At 41.1% G+C, this 19,342-nt stretch overlaps 1 protein-coding gene across 4 annotated transcripts in view; it reads left to right on the plus strand.

The window, feature by feature from the left end:
- The window catches only part of LOC110505397 (rho guanine nucleotide exchange factor 10), a 91,895-nt gene that overhangs the window by 2,656 nt on the left and 69,897 nt on the right, over window positions 1-19,342 (plus strand). For all 4 annotated transcript variants that reach the window (XM_021584590.3, XM_021584591.3, XM_021584588.3 and 1 more), the window contains exon 2: window positions 13,023-13,135. In XM_021584590.3, coding sequence (XP_021440265.3) covers window positions 13,096-13,135 — 40 coding nt within the window. In that variant the 5' untranslated portion in view covers window positions 13,023-13,095. The remainder of the gene's footprint in view (window positions 1-13,022; window positions 13,136-19,342) is intronic.

The following is a 19,342-nucleotide window of genomic DNA, read 5'->3' on the forward strand; positions in this document are numbered from 1 at the left end:
AGCCCATTTTATCTCAGCCAATCATGGCTAGCGGGAAGGTCTCCTGTATTTTTCCGTGGCTAAACCAACTAGGCTTGTTGGTTTAAAATGTAACAATTTTATTCATATTTACAGATGGCATACACGTTTGTTATTAAGGCACATGAAAGTTCACATTCCAGAAGGCATTTCTGTCAAACGTATTTTGAAGGGAAAAAAAAGACTCCTGGAAATGGTGACGTGCAGCATACGCCTAGTTTCTTGAAACGGGTAACATTTAGGGACTGTGGAGGACTCTTGGCTGTGACCTGGTCTACTGCATACAGATGTTCTATTGCTGAGCAGCCAGGTAAACCCTGGGCCTGTAGACGGCACGCTCCGCCATGCGTGACACTTCCTCCTGCTGAGCAAACATCACACGTACATCTCACCATAAACATAATCTTTGACTTGGCTCAAGAAGCTCTGGCTCCTGGTTTAGGCTTACATGCTGAGGATAATGCTTTTACTTTCCTTCAGCATTCTGGCTAGTTTTGTCGTGGGCTTAATAACAGAGGGTTACTTTCAGATTGGAGTGTCTGTTGCTGTTTTTTTTCTTGGTGGTTGTCTCTCACGGATGCAGCTGGATATAATCGCTAATTTCCCAAAGTGTGTGTGTGTTGGGTCTGTAAGCCTCTACCCACTGGATGGACTTATGGGAAAGCTTCCGAGTGTCTGGCAGAGGGTGAGAGCCAGGCCAGAGTACATAGCAGTCCGCAGAGAGGAGCATACTTCCCATTTTTTTCAGAGGACTGATCGATCATGCACTTTAAATCCTCCTGTCCACCACTGAGGAGTCACTGATATGTAATGTGGAACGGATCAGCATTTAGCACAGCTGTGAAACTGACTGACTGGGCCTTCCTTCCTTCTGCAGGTGGACACTGCAGGTGAAAATTTGTCATGAACCAAAATAAGTGTTTACCAGCTGTGAACGTCTATGTTCAGAATTGGATATGACTCGAGCTGTATAGCTTCTAGTTCTGTTTTTCAATATTTTTGGACACTTTTCCCTTTCCCATATGAATGATCTGTGACCTCCTATAATGTTTTTTAAACATTTATTTGGGTGACCTAACAAAAGTCCTAAACACATTATCTCCAGTACCCACTTTGAAGTCTGCATAATGCATATTACTGTAACAATTGGAAGCGTTTAACTGGCCTATTGTCATTTGTCGTAGTCTGAGGTTGGGAGGCCATTTTGTGCTGTTTGTTCTATTGATATTGAAATGCCTCCAGAGCTATTAGCTGGGCAACTAACAAAGAAAGACCTATTTGGGCTCTCCCTCTCTCTCCCATTGCCTCACACACTGACATAGTGTTCTGTTTTTCTGACAACATGCTGGACTCTCTCTCAAGGCCCCAGTCTGCACTGGATGGGTGGGGACCCTCTTTCTGAGTGACTATGGTGGTAACCTCCATCTTTAATGGGACGTAACATAGCAACTCAAGTGCTACACCAAAGATAGACCACAGCCTGTCGTTTCCAATGGGAACAAATTTGTCATAGTGGGAAAGACAAGCAAGGAGGGGGGCGGAGCCAAGTACAAGTTAGTGACATCCTATTGGTGCGTTCTAGCATGTATTTGCATATTTCTGCTAGGGATCGCCTACTCTGAAGTGCGTGTGTGCAATAACTCAATTTTCCCTTGCATTCCTTTAAAACAATGCAATTTGTAAAAACTTTGACGAATGGTAACTTAGTCAACTCTGTTCATAAGAGATTTTAGTCTTGGGAACAGAACTGTATTGATCAAATGTTAGCATAATGTCCTCCATCTTCTCCCACTGCCGGCCACTGGGCTTCCTCTCATCACCATATTTGGTAGTCAATGGAAATGCCAACGGATGCTTCACACTTATACATCCTGTGAAATATCTGTGGCTACACTCTCCTTTTGCCCAGCAACTTCTGTATTCAAAGGCCTGGACTGAGATGGTTAGAAGGGAAGTTAATTCACCCCTTCTGTGACGATTGTTCAAATTACTGGATTCAAACCAGGGACTGTCGTGATGCCTCTTGCACTGAGATGCAGTGCCTTAGACCGCTGCACCACCCGAGCCCATGTACACTACCAGTCAAAGGTTTCAGAACACCTACTCATTCAAGGGATTTTCTTTATTTTTACTATTTCTACATTGTAGAGTAATAGTGATGAAATCAACTATGAAATAACACATGGAATCATGTAGTTACCAAAAGTGTTAAACAAATCTAAATATATTATAGATACTTCAAATTGCCTTGATGACAGCTTTGCACACTCTTGGCATTCTCTCAACCAGCTTCACCTGGAATGGTTTTCCAATGGTCTTGAAGGAGTTCCCACATATGCTGAGTACTTGTTGGCTGCTTTTCCTTCACTCTGTGGTCTGACTCATCCCAAACTATCTCAATTTGGTTGAGGTCGGGGGATGGAGGCCAGGTCATCTGATGCAGCACTATCCTTCTCGGTAAAATAGCTCTTACACAGCCTGGATGTGTGTTGTCATGTTGAAAAACATGACAGTCCCACTAAGCCCAAACCAGTTGGGATGGCGTATCGCTGCAGAATGCTGTGGTACCCATGCTGGTTAAGTGTGCCTTGAATTCAAAATATATCCCAGACAGTGTCACAAGCAAAGCACACCATAACACCTCCTCCTCCATGCTTTACAGTGGGAAATACACATGCCGAGATAAAATTTCCACCAGTCTAATGTCCATTGCTCGTGTTTCTTGGCCCAAGCAAGTCTCTTCTTCTTCTTGGTGTCCTTAGTAATGGTTTCTTTGCAGAAATACAACCATGAATTTTACTCTGAACAGTTGCTGTTGAGATGTCTGTTACTTGAACTCTGTAAAGATTTTATTTGCGCTGCAATTTCTGAGGCTTGTAACTCTAATGAAATTATCCTCTGCTTCAGAGGTAACTCTGGGTCTTCCTTTTAGGGCTGGGCGGTATACCGTATTTTACTATATACCGGTATTTATGCATGGACCGGTTTGGGTTTTTACTTTACCTTCTATAATGGTATTTGAATGTTTGGTTTGTTAAATGTGATATGCTGTGTGTAATATACATTTTTATAGTTGACTCCCCTACTTGAGCCACCCCTTTCTGCTCTCTCTATGCCTCTTTCCTAACAGAACTAGTCCCACCCCCTGTCACTCAAGGAGCGCATTTGTTGTTGCTTGACCACGAGACCCTTTTGTTCCGTCTACATGGTCAATGCAGCAATGTTGACGACAACGATGTTGTTTCCACTTTGATCTTAATATAAATCCACACGCGTTCTATGATTACAATATTAGTTTGTGTCTCTTACATCTGCAAACAGCTAGTTGTTAAGAAAATACAAAGTTAAGCTAAATCGTGTTCGCCACTAATGCTAATAAAAGTACTGAGTCAGAGCAAACGTAGCTAGCTAATACAGCCTGATACCAGTACTGGTGGAGGCTTAAATCAGCATGTTTGTGCAACAGTATCTTCTAAATCAAAGAGAAATACGTGAAGCATGAACATGTTGGCTATATGAATAAAGATTTAATGTAGCCAAAGATTATAGGGTTCCCTAGGGTAGGAACCAAAGTGATGTTCAGTGTTTCCTGTCACAATAACTCGTCCATGGTATTTTCATTCGTTGTCATGTCAAACACTGTATTCAAAGTGCCCACTATTATTTATGTTCTAACTATAGAATGTTTATTATAATTCTATTTACTTGATTCCAAAAGTTCATCCAAGTGTTTTGATCTAAATCGCAATTGCAACATTTGGTTAAAAATAAGGTGTAGTATTTTTGCCCATATAGTGGCAGTGTGGAAATGATCTCATTTGAGTGCTGGAAATTATTTTAGGTTGAATTGAATGGTATAAAACAATCAGAATGGAGATAGACCCATTGAAATAATTTTGAATATATGTGTTGCCACCCTAGGGTCTTGCACTACTCAAAGCAAATTTAGAACTTTTATTAATCAAAAACATAAAATACCGTCACATTTTTTAAATACCATGATATTATATTTTGGCCATATTGCCCAGCCCTACTTCCTTTGGCGGTACTCATGAGAGCCAATTTCATCATAGCACTTTCTGTTTTTTGCGACTGCACATGAAGAAATGTTCTTAATGTTTCGTATTGACTGACCTTCATGTCTTAAAGTAATGATGGACTGTTGGTTCTTTTTGCTTATTTGAGTTCTTTTTGCCATAATAAGGACTTGGTCTTTTACCAAATAGGAATATCTTCTGTATACCCCTCTGACCTTGTCACAACACAACTGATTGGCTCAAATGCATTAGGAAGGAAATAATTTGCACAAATGAACTTTTAACAAGGAATGCACCGATATGACATTTTTGGCCGATACCGATATCCAATATTTTCGTTGCCCAAAAACCCCCCGATACTGATATAAAAAAAGAAATTGCAGCCAAAAGTTACTTTGTTGGCATTTACGACTGACCCCATTACCAGTAAAACATAATCAAAACCTATTTCATCATACATGTCAGGCATCTCTTCCTCGGTGCGTACTGTCACTGTGTCCGTTTCCATCTTGTCCGGCTGTGTCTACCATTTCACGTAAACCCTGTTTCTTGTCTGCATCGAAGTAGGGGGCCTTGTACCTAGCAAGAATGCCACCGACTCGCTTGTTCACAGCCTCGAGTACTTTTGCCAGTTTTAACCCCATCGTCTGTGTCGGCAGTTTTGTTGAGCAGGCGTTTCAATGCCATGACTGAGGGTATCACGTCTGCTGCAAACGCAGTTGATGAGCTTATTTCTCGAGTCAGTTGTTCGAATGGCACTAGGAGTGTGTTCATGTTTCAAACATGTTCTCAAATGCCATTGAAATGGCAACAGCGGTATGAGAACCAGCACATTCTTGAGCATGCAATATGGCTTTCCTCAGTACGAAATCCTTGTCGACCCACTATGCTGTCAGACTCGGCATGCTCATGGGGCTGACATCGCTGGTCCAAATGTCAGTTGTGAAGCTAATAGTAGTAACGCAATTAGCTCATAGATGTGCGTTTCAGCATTACTGTATAACTCCGGTAGTGCAACATCTGAAAAATAGCTCCTACTTGGTAGTGTGTTTACCGGGGCTCGAGGTGTCGGCGAAAGCCAACATCATCCACAACAGAGAACGGTTGATTGTTAAAGGAATGAATTTCCCTTATCTTAGCGTTAATGGATTTAGCCTTTAATTTGTCTCGCTAAAATGTTCTTAGTCTTTCAAATGACTGCTCGACTTGAACTTGTTTAGTTGTTGGAAGTGTGAGCTTAGTATTTTTCCGCTTTGTTCTGTGTAGCGCTGTATTTTTGTGTGGCATCATTACGTTAGATAGGTATGCACATCAGCGTTAAACTAGACATTGGGCCAATGTTGGCATTTTTAGGTAATATCATCCGATTTACGATATGCTTACCGATTTAAAAAAAAAATAATAATAATAAAATAAATTAAAAAAAAACATTATATAGTGCATCCCTACTGTTAATTGAAATGCATTCCAGGTGACTACCTCATGAAGCTGGTTGAGAGAATGCCAAAAGGGTGGCTATTTGAAGAATCTCAAATAAAATATATTTAGAAAAAAAAATTCTTCTCAAATAACTTGTTGAATTGTAGCATGGGAGTCACTTGGTCACATCTGAAACATGTTGAATGTGGCATGGTTTGTCACATGCTTGTAAACAGTGTAGACTAACAGTGAAATGCTTACTAGAAGGTAGCATCTGAAATACAAAATGTACAAATGACCTCTAGTTGCAGAACATCTCTTTTTTAAATAATATTTTTGAACCTGAAATTGATACTTACAATGCAAATTCCTTCACCTCCAGTGTCTATTGCAGACTCACAAGTTGACAGTTACCCTGTGGATAATGCAGTGACGGAGAGTCAGTGAAACAATTCCACTCAAGAATAAATAAGGGGCTAGCCAGTTCTATCAAAGACAGCCAACCCTCACTACGTCTAGCTATGGTAGCTAGCTAGCAAGCAACACATTGGTTGGCTAGCCAAGAACATTTTAACAATAGCTTTGGTAATTACGTTATATCTAATACATACATGACATTAACTCTACTGGACTCAACTTTAATTTTCAAAATAATTCTTACCTTGGTCAGTCACACTGCATATTGGTGTCAAGCTAGGTAGCTAGCTGTGTTAGCAAGCTCGATGAAAATATATTCAGCTGTAAGCAAGGTTCTTCTTCCTCTGTCACCCACCAGGTTAAAAATGTTTTAAATGTAAAATAAAATGCCATTATCCACAAGAGCTTTTTTAGTGGTGCTCTTCTCCTTCTGAAGAGTAATTGTCAGTTGGAAGCGGGGCTTGAGGCACGCATTTCAAACTGTGATTGACAGCTCAGGAAATATATATTTACAGATATCTTTTCAAAATAAACAATGTTTTTTTTTATGTTTTATACTTAGTGGTACCTCAATAGGTGCAGAATGTGTTTTCAACTACAACTCAATGATCCAACTTTTGCATGTAAAATGTCACTCTGGGAACCTAATGCTAAGGTACCAGAAGTCAATCTAGAATCAACATTGTCGTCAGGGTAGAGAAGGTTGTGAGGTGTTTGTTTTTAAACATATTTGATAAATACACTTCCCCCAATATAATTTATTGAAATATATTCCAGTCTATAATTTTTCTGCATGGGTGACCTACCCTAATAAAGCCATATCCTAACCCTAGGATATGCTATTGAAGTGTGTTTCCCACACCCGACACCTGTGCAATTACAGCTGCTGATGTGAAATGCCATGCTGCTCCTCTGGCTATATTGATCCCTGTGTCTAGGTCAGATAACATTTCAGGTCTGTCGGAGTCTTTAGAAAGCAGCTATGAACATAATACTCAGCTATGCAATGGTATACATTATGTTACTGCATTCTAACACGCTCTGTAGATCTGTTTTCATTTCTCTTCATGGGCTCTTATAGCTGAGCAGTTTGCATACACAAGGATATATCATTAGTTATTGCTGACATGAACATTCCGAAAGTGTGTTAGATTTCTAATGAGAGAAATATCCAATATACTTTAAGCTCCACTCCTTGGAGGCTGACTGACTACATGCTGCTCTCTCATCTGCTTTCACTGTGGTGTTCAGGGTTCCTCCTCTACATGTCATAAAACTGGTTCTGCCTGGCCCCCTGTCAACACACACACACACACAGAGAGAAATAATTCCATCTAGACACCATTGCCTTAGAGCAATCAAAAAACGATACATACCTTGGACCAAACATCAGCGCCACAGGCAACTTCCACAAAGCTGTGAACGATCTGAGAAGGCAGAAGGAACATAAAATTTGACATACCAATTAAGCTCTGGCAAAAAATACTTAAATCAGTTATAGAACCCATTGCCCTTCATGGTTGTGAGACCTGGGGTCTGCTCACCAACCAAGAATTTGCAAAATGCGACAAACACAATTGAGACCTGCATGCAAAAATATCCTCTGTGTACAAGATAAAACACCAAATAATGCATGCATGCAGAGCAGAATTAGGACGATACCCGCTAATGATCCAAATCCAGAAAATATTTGTTAAATTCTACGACCACCTAAAATTAAGCAATTCCCAAACCTTCCATAATAAAGCCATCAACAACAGGAGATGAACCTGGAGAAGAGTCCCCTAAGCAAGCTGTTCACAAACAGAGCCCCAGCACAGCAACACAATTATACCCAACCAAATACAGAGCGAACAAAAATAATTATTTCCAATGTGTCAAGTAATTAACAAAAAGAACAGAGCAAACTAGAATGCTATTTGGCCCTAAACAGAGAGTACTGACCCAAACTTAAGGAAAGCTTTGACTATGTGCAGACTCTGAGCATAGCCTTGCTATTGAGAGAGGCCGCCGTAGGCAACCCTAGCTCTCAAGAGAAGACCGGCTATGTGCACACTGCCCACAAAATGAGGTGGAAACTGAGCTGCACTTCCTAACCTCCTGCCAAATCTATCACCATATTAGAGACACACATTTCCCTTAGATTACACAGACCCACAAAGAATTTGAAAACAAATCCAATTTTGATAAACTCATCTATTGGGTTAGCAATCACAGCAGCAAGATATGTGACCTGTTGCCACAAGAAAAGGGCAACCAGTGAAGAATAAACACCATTGCAAAGACAACCTATATGTATGTTTATTTATTTTACCTTTTGTACTTTTAACTATTTGCACATCATTACAACACATATGACATTTGAAATGTCTTTATTCTTTTGGATCTTTTGTGAGTGTAATGTTTACTGTTTCATTTGGTATTGTTATTTATTTCACTTGCTTAGGTTTACATTGCCAAAGTTTCCCATGCCAGTAAAGCCCCTTCAATTGAAATCGAATTGAAATAGAGAGGGGAGAGGGACAGAGTGCCTGGCCATTTTATTAGGCTACAGGACACTGTCCTCCCCAGTGCAAGTATCTGTCATCCCTGTCTATCTATTCACAGAGAGGCCTGTTTGTGTGTATAATGGACCACTGATTACAGTAATGCTGGTGATGGGAGACAATGACACACTGGCAATAACACAGCCATGCAGAGAGACACAGCTCCAGCCTGAGAAGGAGTGTGTGTGCATGTATGTAGAGAGAGGATTCTCTCTGCTCTCTACTGGTGCAGCTGTGAGTTCCATAGCTGGCTCTGGGTTTTGTTTGTGACTCTGTCAAACCATTTGTGGAATGCCACTTGTCATTAAAAGTGCTTGAGATGTTTTTTTGGCTTCATAGAGGCGTCAAACTCTTCAAACAACAAGACGCTGTCAGTGACACACAAACAATTTGGTCGCCTGGCTGCAGCCTTGGTTTGAAGCAATCTACTGAGTAGATTGTCATTATGCAGCAGTCAATATATGTGATGACTCCTCACCCTTTGGGAACATGTTTATTATTACTGTTGTGACTAGGGCTGTGGCGGTTTCGTCAGCCGGTGATTGTCAACCAAATAACTGTCGGTCTCACGGTGATTGACTGTTAATTAACATAAACACATTTAGCATCTTCTGGCTTCCACATATGGCCTACAAGACATTTTAAAAAGTCCATGTAAGGTAATATAGCCTACACCTTCCACAATAAATCCATCATTTTATTTTAGATCTAACGAAGCATGATATGAAGAAAATGTAGTCTATTTCAGAAAAGAATAGCGTACTCTGATGTTGTCCTGGTGTGGCTATGCCAAATGGCTGTGGGCTACACTATTTTATATAGCAGATGAGATTTGCTTATAATTCCACTGCATTATTTTATATTATGAAGAATACAATTGAACAAAGCTGAATAAAATCTAAATATTTTCTCCAACCGATTTAAGGGAGAGCGCACATGCGGCTATTCTGTGTTGAGCGGTTAACAAAGAAATAGGTAGTCCTATATGCTTAATTTAGAGTTATTCATGTAATTTCAGTTCTAAAAACGTTGAGCTATAGGTTTTTATTTTCAATACATTTTAATACATGATGAAACTAATGATTTTGAAAGGTCACTTGAAAGGCATGAGCTCTGCTTTGTTTTTGTTTTTTGCGCATCCTGTACACACTTCAATAGTCTCTCATTCACAATTTGACAAGCACTTGATAATGGCTCGAATTTCACAGCGGCATCCGCTTTGTGTCTAATGCACCCTACAAAAATCCATGCCTTTTGTGGCCCGGAGTGCTGCGTTGTGCAGTATTGCTGCGTTGTGCAGTATTGCTGCGTTGTGCAGTATTGCTGCGTTGTGCAGTATTGCTGCGCAATCCGAAGCGTCTCTCACTCACGTGGCTCTCCGTCACGTGATCTGGTCTTTCTCACAGGCTACAAGTTAAGACAGACACATCGGGGATGCAACTGTGCACGTCCTTCTCATTGCCGAGGTGCACATAAAAGATTTTGGAAGAACTGTCCACGTTTACAAACAAGATGAGTAGGCCTAACGAACAACAAAAGCACTAGCCTTTTATCCCCCATAGTACAAAAGCCAACCTATTCTGTTAGAAATAAATATTCCTAACAGTTTGGGACAGTTGTGTGATTTGATGGATCCCAAATTAATACAACCACTAGCATAATTTTTGTTGTATTTGTTCAGTTAAGAACAAATTCTTATTTTCAATGACTGCCTAGGAACAGTGGGTTAACTGCCTGTTCAGGGGCAGGCACATTTGTACCTTGTCAGCTCGGGGATTTGAACTCGCAACCTTCCGGTTACTAGTCCAACACTCTAACCACTAGGCTACCCTGCCGCAACAGCCCTAGTTGTGACTCGTTTTAGTGACGTTTGTTGTGAACACACTGGAAACAAATCAGCAGCATTAACAGCAGGCCCTAGATTACTATTTTCCTGTCTGTGCATGGCCAACCACAGAGGTTTACTTGTGTTGCTGACTTGTAATGATATGCTTGGTCAAGTCTGTCATCAGACTTTTTCTTTATTTAACCCCCCCCCCCCCCCCCCCGGGTTGGCTCAGCTGCCTGCCTGCACCCTGCCCGCCACCCTGCCCGCCACCCAGACCTACTTTAAAGGAATGTTTGGAATCCTCCAATAGGCGTGGTGTAGTAAGTATAGGATGCTGACAGACCAACAGTGAGTTTGTACAGTACCAGTCAAAAGTTTGCACACCTACTCATTCAAGTTTTTTTTGTTTTTTTATTCATTTTTTTAATATATATATATATATATATATATATATATATATATATATATATATATATATAACTTTTTTTTTCTTTTTTTCCCCCTACATTGTAGAATGATAGTGAAGACATCAACTATGAAATAACATATGGAATAATCAAAAAGAAAATAAACAAATCAAAATATATTTGAGCCACCCACAGGCCACGTAGGATGTCATTTAGCCAAGGTGCGTCTTGTTTCCTCACTGAGCAAGTAAAACAGCTGGTTAGGAAATGTAGGAGCCAACAGGAGGTAAATGGAGGAATCTCCGGAAAGGCTGTCTGTCTGCACTCAAGACTGTTGTGTACAGTAACCTGAGTTTAAGGTCTTCTGTAAAAGTGAGACAATAGGTTATATTTAAATGTCACATTAATCAAATATAAGACATGGCCCATGAGAATAATCACAATCACAACTCATACAGTAGTCCTGAGGATAGTGATGATGAATCATTTTATCAGTCATGTTAAGGGTGTATCCCATCCTTTTAGGACTCCTTTATCCTAAATCTGTCCGGTTAGTCACATGTCTAGCTTTAACTTTGTGCCATTAGAAAATGTTTGTCCTGGAGACAAAATACTTTATACCTAACTGTCTGTTAGACATACAATACTGGTCCTGTGTGTTTCGTTCACACCCTCTGCTGTCTGGGTGGGGACAAAGACGCAGAGGAGCTTGACAAAACAAGCTTTGAGTCTAAGTGGTATATATTTTGGCTCTTGTTGCCATCATTGGAATAGAGCAGTCTTATTCACAGATGCTTGTTCTGTATCGTCTTTTGGTGTGAGTTTAATTGGAGAGCAGAATCTCTGAATAGTATGGAACACACTAGAACTCTGCAAGGGTCCTCTTATTCTATGGAATGACATCATTGCTATATCATCCACCCTTGAGGATAGTTTGACATTTTAGTCTCTTTTGAAGGAAGTAGGCAATTACAGAAAGACTTGACCTACTTTCCAACCTAAACTTGAAGCTTATTTTGTTGGCGTCATCTATGTGTCCAATCATCTATTTAACAAAATGTTAGACAGTGGAAGAATGCGCTCTCTCTCTCTCTCTGGTGTCATGTCTGTGCAGGGCTGTGTTTCCTGCTTTAGCGTGCATTGTCACCCCCCCCCCCCCCCCCCCCAGTGAAAAGTGAGCCCTCTGTTAACCCCACCCTCACCTTGACCTCTGACTTGCATACCTGTCACTACCCTGTCCCTCCGTGTTGGACCTTTTACAGGTTATAAGGTATTGAGATCAGAAATGCTGTAAAAGTGATAGGCTTACTGTACTGTACATGCAGAAGTTTATTAGGAAATCATTTTGAGCTAGAATTTGTGAACTATATTGAATTAAATTCCACTGAACATCTTGATTTGATAACAGCTGTCCACAATAAATAATTTCCGGCTTTACTTTCCATCAACAAAAAATTAACTTATTTTTAGGCTAAATTAGCCTAGTTTTTCTTGGTGAAATCTGGCTTTCAAACAATGAAAACAACTGCTAAATTTAGACATCCTAATTTGGACAGCTGTTATCAGATGTTCAGTAGAGTTGAACCTCGTAGCTGTTAACCCCTTCTTCCTGGTTATTTGGAAAATAAGGACATGCATGAGTGATCAGAGGGAGTTTAAGCTACAGTAGCAGATTACTGACTCACTCTAAATCAATCAACGGGTTACAAAGTGCTTGAGCAGCATTGACGCCTGACTGAAGCGATATTGAACACACACACACACACACACACACACACACACTGGTAATGATTAACTACCAGGGTTTTCCTTCTCCATTCCCATGGTGTGAAGCTTCCAGCTCCACCATGTTTACTTACACAAAATCACTGACCGTAATGGTGTCAGTGGATACAATAACCCTGCTCTGACACACGCACATCATATTAACTGTTTGTTAATATGGACGTTTTGTATCTTGATGTTTTTAATTTTGTCTGCATTAGATGCTCAGACAAAAGAGCCACAATGCTCCTCTACCCTTCTGGTGTGACTAACATGGAATTAACAGAGTGTTTGTTGTTGGTTTACCATCGGCTGTGGGTAATGCAGTGCCAAATGCCACAGTAATGATGTATCAGTGCTAAGCTACTTTCATAAGTGTATATCATATTACATTGTTCCATGTATTAATGTTCATGTATACCATGTGACCTTACCAGGCAAAAGTCTAGTTAGGCTATAACTTGGCCAACTCGGTAAACACTGCTGCAGATGATGCATCTGAACATTCGTCTATGCTTAGCTAATTGAATAAGTGGACAGTATCATAGCACGCTATGTTAACATTCCATATGTCTGTTTCCTCCAGGGAAATGTGTGGGTGTAGAGGACTACCACCAGGCTGCTGAGTGAACCTTTATGCCCAGAAAACAGCACCCAGTATGGACATCATGGAAGACTTCCCTCTCCCACCTCCTGAAAGTAAGTAATGCCAACATCCTCCTCCTCTCTTCCCCTCTCTCTGACTCAATCTCTCCCAGCATATATATATATATATATATATATATATATATATATATATATATATATATATATATATATATATATATATATATACACACATACACACACACTTTTGTGTGTGGACACTCCTTCAAATTAGTGGATTTGGCTATTTCAGCAACACCCATTGCTGACAGGTGTATAAAATCTCGCACACAGCCATGCAATCTCCATAGACAAACATTTGCAGTAGAATGGCCTTACTGATGAGCTCTAACTTCATGGGATGCCACCTTTCCAAATAGTCAGTTCGTCAAATTTCGGCCCTGCTACAAGTGGAAACCCCTAGGAGCAACAAGGCTCAGCCATGAAGTGGTAGGCCACACAAGCTCACAGAATGGGACCGCCGATTGCCGAAAAATCGTCTGTCCTCGGTTGCAACACTCACTGCCCCTTGAAGCAACTTCAGCACAATAACTGTTTGTTGGGAACTTCAGAAAATGGGTTTCCATGGCCGAGCAGCCGCACACTAGTCTAAGATTACCATGCGCAATGCCAAGCGCAGGAAGGAGTGATGTAAAGCTTGCCACCATTGGACTCTGGAGCAGTGGAAACGTGTTCTCTGGAGTGATGAATCACACTTCACCATCATCCACCATCTGGCCGTCCAACAGACGACTCTGGGTTTGGCAGATGTTTGGCAGGATGCCCCAATGCGTAGTGCCAACTGTAAAGCTTGGTGGAGGAAGAATAATGGTCTTGAGCTGTTTTTCACGTTCGGCCTGGGCCTCTGAGTCCCAGTGAAGGGAATTCTTAACACTACTGCAGACAATGACATTCTAAATGATTCTGTACATCCAACTTTGTGGCAACAGTTTAGGGAAGGCCCTTTCCTGTTTCAGCATGACAATGCCCCCTTGCACAAAGCAAGATTCATACAGAAATGGTTTGTCGAGATTGGTATGGAAAAACTTGACTGGCCTGCACAGACCTGACCTCAACCACATCGAACACTTTCCGATGAATATTGAACGCTGACTGCGAGCCAGGCCTAATCACCCAACATAAGTGCCCAACACCTCACTAATGCTCTTGTGGCTGTATGGAAGCAAGTCCCCGCAGCAATGTCCCAACATCTAGTGGAAAGCCTATAGCCGCAAAGGGGGACCAACTCCATATTAATTTTGGGATGAGATGTTCGACGAGCGGGTGTCCACATGCTTTAGATCACGTAGTGGTGGATGTAGCTCATTGTCCTGACATGGTATCTTTTTTTTCTTTTTTTTGTTTGTTTTTGTAACAGCAAGTGCAGTCTATTGTAAGGTTTTAGCAACATTAACGAAAAGGTCTCCAAAGGGTGTTTCAGCTCATGGTGATGGCCATCTAGGTATTCTATGGATTTATTCTGGTCGTGTTGATGAAGTAATAGGTTTGAAACGTCTGTTTTGGTGGACACACTGATGGTCAGCTCAGCTCCCACAGTGCCTTTCAAGATGGACATAGCAGAGTGTGCAAACAACACATTCCTCTCCTCCTCCGCTGCTCTGGATCTTGTGGGCCACGAAACGAAGGAGTGAGGAGGAGAAATGTGCCACGACTGCGAAGAGCAGACAATGTGCGTCAGTATCCAAGCCCGGGCTGAATACTGCAGCATCACACACACACACACACACCCCTCGGAAGGGAACAGGCCATATAAATCCCTCAGTTGCCTTGTTGCCGTGGCGATGCTGGAGCACATCGTAAGCCAATGACTCATTGAGCAGAGCAGTGTGGTAGACAGGAGAGGAGGGGAGGCACAGGAACAGAATCCATATTGTGGTTATGAATTAACAATGGGTGCTGGGGACAGGCCTAGTGTGTGTGCTGACTAGAGACGATTGAGAAGACTGCAAGCACGCACATTCTCACAGAGCCAAATTATTGAATGGGCAATTGATGTGAATCATCTGTTCAACTTTTAATGCAATCCCTCTTACATCACATCCAGCTCTGCTTTACTTGGCCCTGCCTGTGCTTCAGAGAGTAGACATGAAGAATGTTAGAATGAACATTCATCCCATGGCTCAGCAGTGATACAGACATCTTCAGCAGCGGCTAGCTTTTCCCTATCTGTCTAACTGGTCCAACACAGCTGTTCATTACCACGGCTGGAAACGGCTGATTAAATCTCTTTCCAGCTTTTCTCTCCTAATGTTCTGCTCTAGCGCTTTCACTGACGTTTAGTTTTGTAGTTTGCATAAAGGTCAGGGGTCACAGAGGCCATAGTGTTAGTCATGGGCCATTGTCATAACACCAAACTGAGGTATTTGACACTACCTGTCAATCATAATGGTGATTTAGACTAGAGTGGTCATCGTGCTGTGGAACATCAAAGCTTTTGGGTCCCTGAGACATTGGTCTGTTTACTATGTATCAGAACCACTTTGGGGAAGGACTTATTTAACAGGTAGTTTAATCCTGCGGGGTTAGTAACTAACCTCTTTGGCGCAAGCGTGCCGCTAGCGACCCACCTCAAGAACATCCGGTGAAATTGCAGAGCGCCAAATTCATAATACAGAAATAATCTTTAAGCCGACGTATAACACTTGTATTTTTATGATTGTTTATTATGATTAACTTTTTGTTAATCCAGCCGCTTTGTCAGATTTCAAAAAGGCTTTACGGCAAAAACATACCATGCAATTATCTTAGGACAGCGCACCGCTGACAAAAGAATACAAACATTTTCAAACCAAGTGGAGGAGTCACGAAAAGTCAGAAATGGCGATAAAATTACTTACTTACCTTTGAAGATCTTCATCTGGTTGCAGTCACAAGAGTCCCAGCTACACAATAAATGTTTGTTTTGTTCGATAAAGTCCGTCTATATCCCAAGATCTCCGTTTTGTTGGCGCGTTTTGTTCAGTAATCCACTGGCTCAAAGGCGGTCAAAACATGCAGACGAATACATCCTAATAGTAATGGTGAAGTTCGTTGAAACATGTCAAACGATGTTTATAATTAATCCTCATGTCGTCAATTGTCTAAATAATCAATATTTAAACCAGACAATAGCGTATTCAATAGAAAGGAAAAACAACGAAGGGCGCGCACACGGTCACGCGCGCAAACCAGTACTGACTGAGTACCTCAGTCCACTGACAGAAAGGTCTCCTTCATTTTTCAGAAAACAAGCCTGAAACAACGTCTAAAGACTGACATCTAGTGGAAGCCATAGGAACTGCAATCTGAGTCCAGACCCATTAGATACTCAATAGGCATTCAATTGAAAACCACCCACATCAAAAAAATCCCACTTTCTGGATGGATTTTTCTCCGTTTTTCGCCTGCCATATCAGTTCTGTTATACACAGACATTATTTTAACAGTTTTGGAAACTTTAGCCTAACTGTCTAAACTTTTCTATCCAAATCTACCAATTATATGCATATCCTAGCTTCTGGGCCTGAGTAACAGGCAATTTACTTTGGGCACGCTTGTCATCCAGATGTCAAAATACTACCCCCAAGCCCAACGAAGCTAACGAGTTGTGTAAGTGATGCGGTTGATGGTTAGTGGGCCTAACCTCTAGCTTGAGTAAGGAAGGCTAAGTTGCTATTAACCAGTGTTTGTTGTAACGGCTGTATAAACGTCAGCTCAGAGTCAGACAGGAAGTACTTAGCCAGGACAGGAAACATAACTGATATAAATGAGGGTCAAGAAGAAAAAGGTATAGGCCTATACTGAGAAAGCTGAGTAGAACATCTTCTAATTTAAAAAATGCAAAGTGGGAAATTAAGAGTTGTAACCTCTGATTTGGTCATTCAGGAAATTGGGCCAGACATTTTTCACACTTTCTTAGTAGGAACAGGATATGAGAGTTCACTTTGTAGGTTAACCTAGTCATGGGGAAGCCTGAATCTGGATAGGACAGTGTTTGTACTGGGACTGAGTCACATGAGGAATCTGTGGTATGTTTAAGAGCAGAGGCATGCCAGTTTCTGTTAGAAACTCAGCTCGGACCAGGGAGGTAAAGTAGCAGTTTCAGATGGGGTTGTGACCTCCCTAAACTGGAGCTACTGCCTCCCATAGGGGAACTGTGGTATAGGACTCTGGATCCAATAGGAAGCCCATGGACTTAGACTCTTGTGGAGAGAAAGGGAAGTTTGAATGGGCTGAATACAGAGCATTCCTTTCATCTATTCCACCAGATGCGTTATGTCACCGTCTGTGAATCATTATGACCAGCATTCCGGCAGGCATTTTGATGTTATGTCTTTTTCTTTTCACACCTTACCGCCTTTTCATCAACCCTTTACACCCCTTCCTCTTTATCTGTCCTACTTCACCTCCTTTGTTCAGTATGGCAGGTCCTCACCCGTCCGCTGTCAGAAAGTACCAGAGATGTGCTCTCACAATGCCTGTCGATTTAATTTGAGATTTTTTGGGGGGTTCTTCTACACCTTACAATGGTGTCAGTCAGTCTGTCCTCAATCTGTCACATGTTCAGTTGAACAAACCTACTGTGACTAACCCAACACACAACCCTCCCAATGGAACCTCCTCTACCGTAGCAGTGAAAAGAACAATAAACTGTATAGAGAGAGCAGGTTGCCCCCAACCCAAAACACCATGTCACTTTAAGAGTACTCCTCTGAATGAGGTCTACAATGACATTAACATTCCATATACACCCTCAGCAGTTTAGGTCAGAGAGGGAAAGCCACCTCTCCATAGTGTTTTATAGACGGCATTCCTTCAGTTTTATTTAACTAGGCAAGTCGATTACGAACACATTTTTATTTACAATGACGGCCTACTGTTCACCCTCATACTATTGTAGCTGAGTCGGGCCCTATTCATACAGGGATGCCTAGGCCTGTTCTGGAACACAAGTGCTACATCTCAATAGTATAAAGTGACTTCCGTTCCTCATTTCCATTTCTTCATCCACACCGATCTGAAAGGAGAGGAAGCCATTTTGGACTGTTGAGATACAGCCTAGCAAGAATGGGAAAGACGGTGGTTTTCCTGGTCACTGCGGGTGTGACAACTCTGTTTCCTGTTTGCCTAATTGCATTGTGGGAAGATAATTTGTTATTTGCCTCCTGTGTGTCAGTTAGTCATTGGTTTCTTTGAACAGAAAGTAGCAGGTACATTTTTTTACTCTCATTATTTGATTTTTTTTGCAAAACCTTTTTAACTATTGTGCACAACCTCTAATGTTCCCATAACATCCCCATAACGTTCCCATAATGTTCCTTGTTCAACTTGAACTTGCAGGGCTTGTTTTAGGCTGATATCTGATGTTCTCTTGGATCAATACCCAAACGTTAGTTCATTAAATAAATTGGCAACATTGTAATGCATGTATTAGTAGTTGTCTTACGTTTGGATTGAATTGGAGCAATTATATTAAAGTTCCTGTTTTTTTATTTTTTTATTGAATGAGTTTGATTTGACTTTAGTATATAATTTAGCTAGAGTTATATTGAAAACATAGACCCACCCTTTTGCTAATTACAAACCTGCATTTTGGTGGAGTGATTTATATTTAACTTGGTACTATGTTTTGAACTTGTGACGCTCTTTGAGTGTAATTATTCAACTTAAATTGTTCTACTTCCATGTGTCTCATGTTCTTACTCTTTTTCCACATTTTGTTACAGCCTGAAATTTTCAAAATGCTTTCAAATTAATGACTGAAGACATTTTAGATTTTCATCTTTAATTAAGCACTAAATCCCTCTTTTATGGCAGGCCTTAACAAGTCCAGGAGTAAAAATGTGCTTAACAGGTCACCATAATAATCACCCTGTGTGAAATAATCATTTTAACATGATTTTTGAACGACTGCCTCATCTCTGTACCCCACACACACACACTTATCTTTAAGGTCCCTCAGTCGAGAAGTGCATTTCAAACACAGATTCAACCCCAAAGACCAGGGAGGTTTTCCAATGCGTGGCAAAGAAAAGCATATATTGGTAGAAAATAAAACAAGCCGACATTGAATCATCCTTTGAGCATGGTGAAGTTATTAATTACAGTTTGGATGGTGTCAATACACCTAGTCACTACAAAGATACAGGCATCCTTCCTAACTCAGTTGCCGGAGAGGAAGGACACCGCTCAGGGATTTCACCTTGAGGACAATGGTGACTTTAAAACAGTTAGATTTGAATGGCTGTGATAGTAGAAAAC

This window comes from Oncorhynchus mykiss, chromosome 25, assembly GCF_057628025.1.
Source record: "Oncorhynchus mykiss isolate SJ-2025 chromosome 25, ASM5762802v1, whole genome shotgun sequence".
NCBI lineage: Eukaryota > Metazoa > Chordata > Actinopteri > Salmoniformes > Salmonidae > Oncorhynchus > Oncorhynchus mykiss.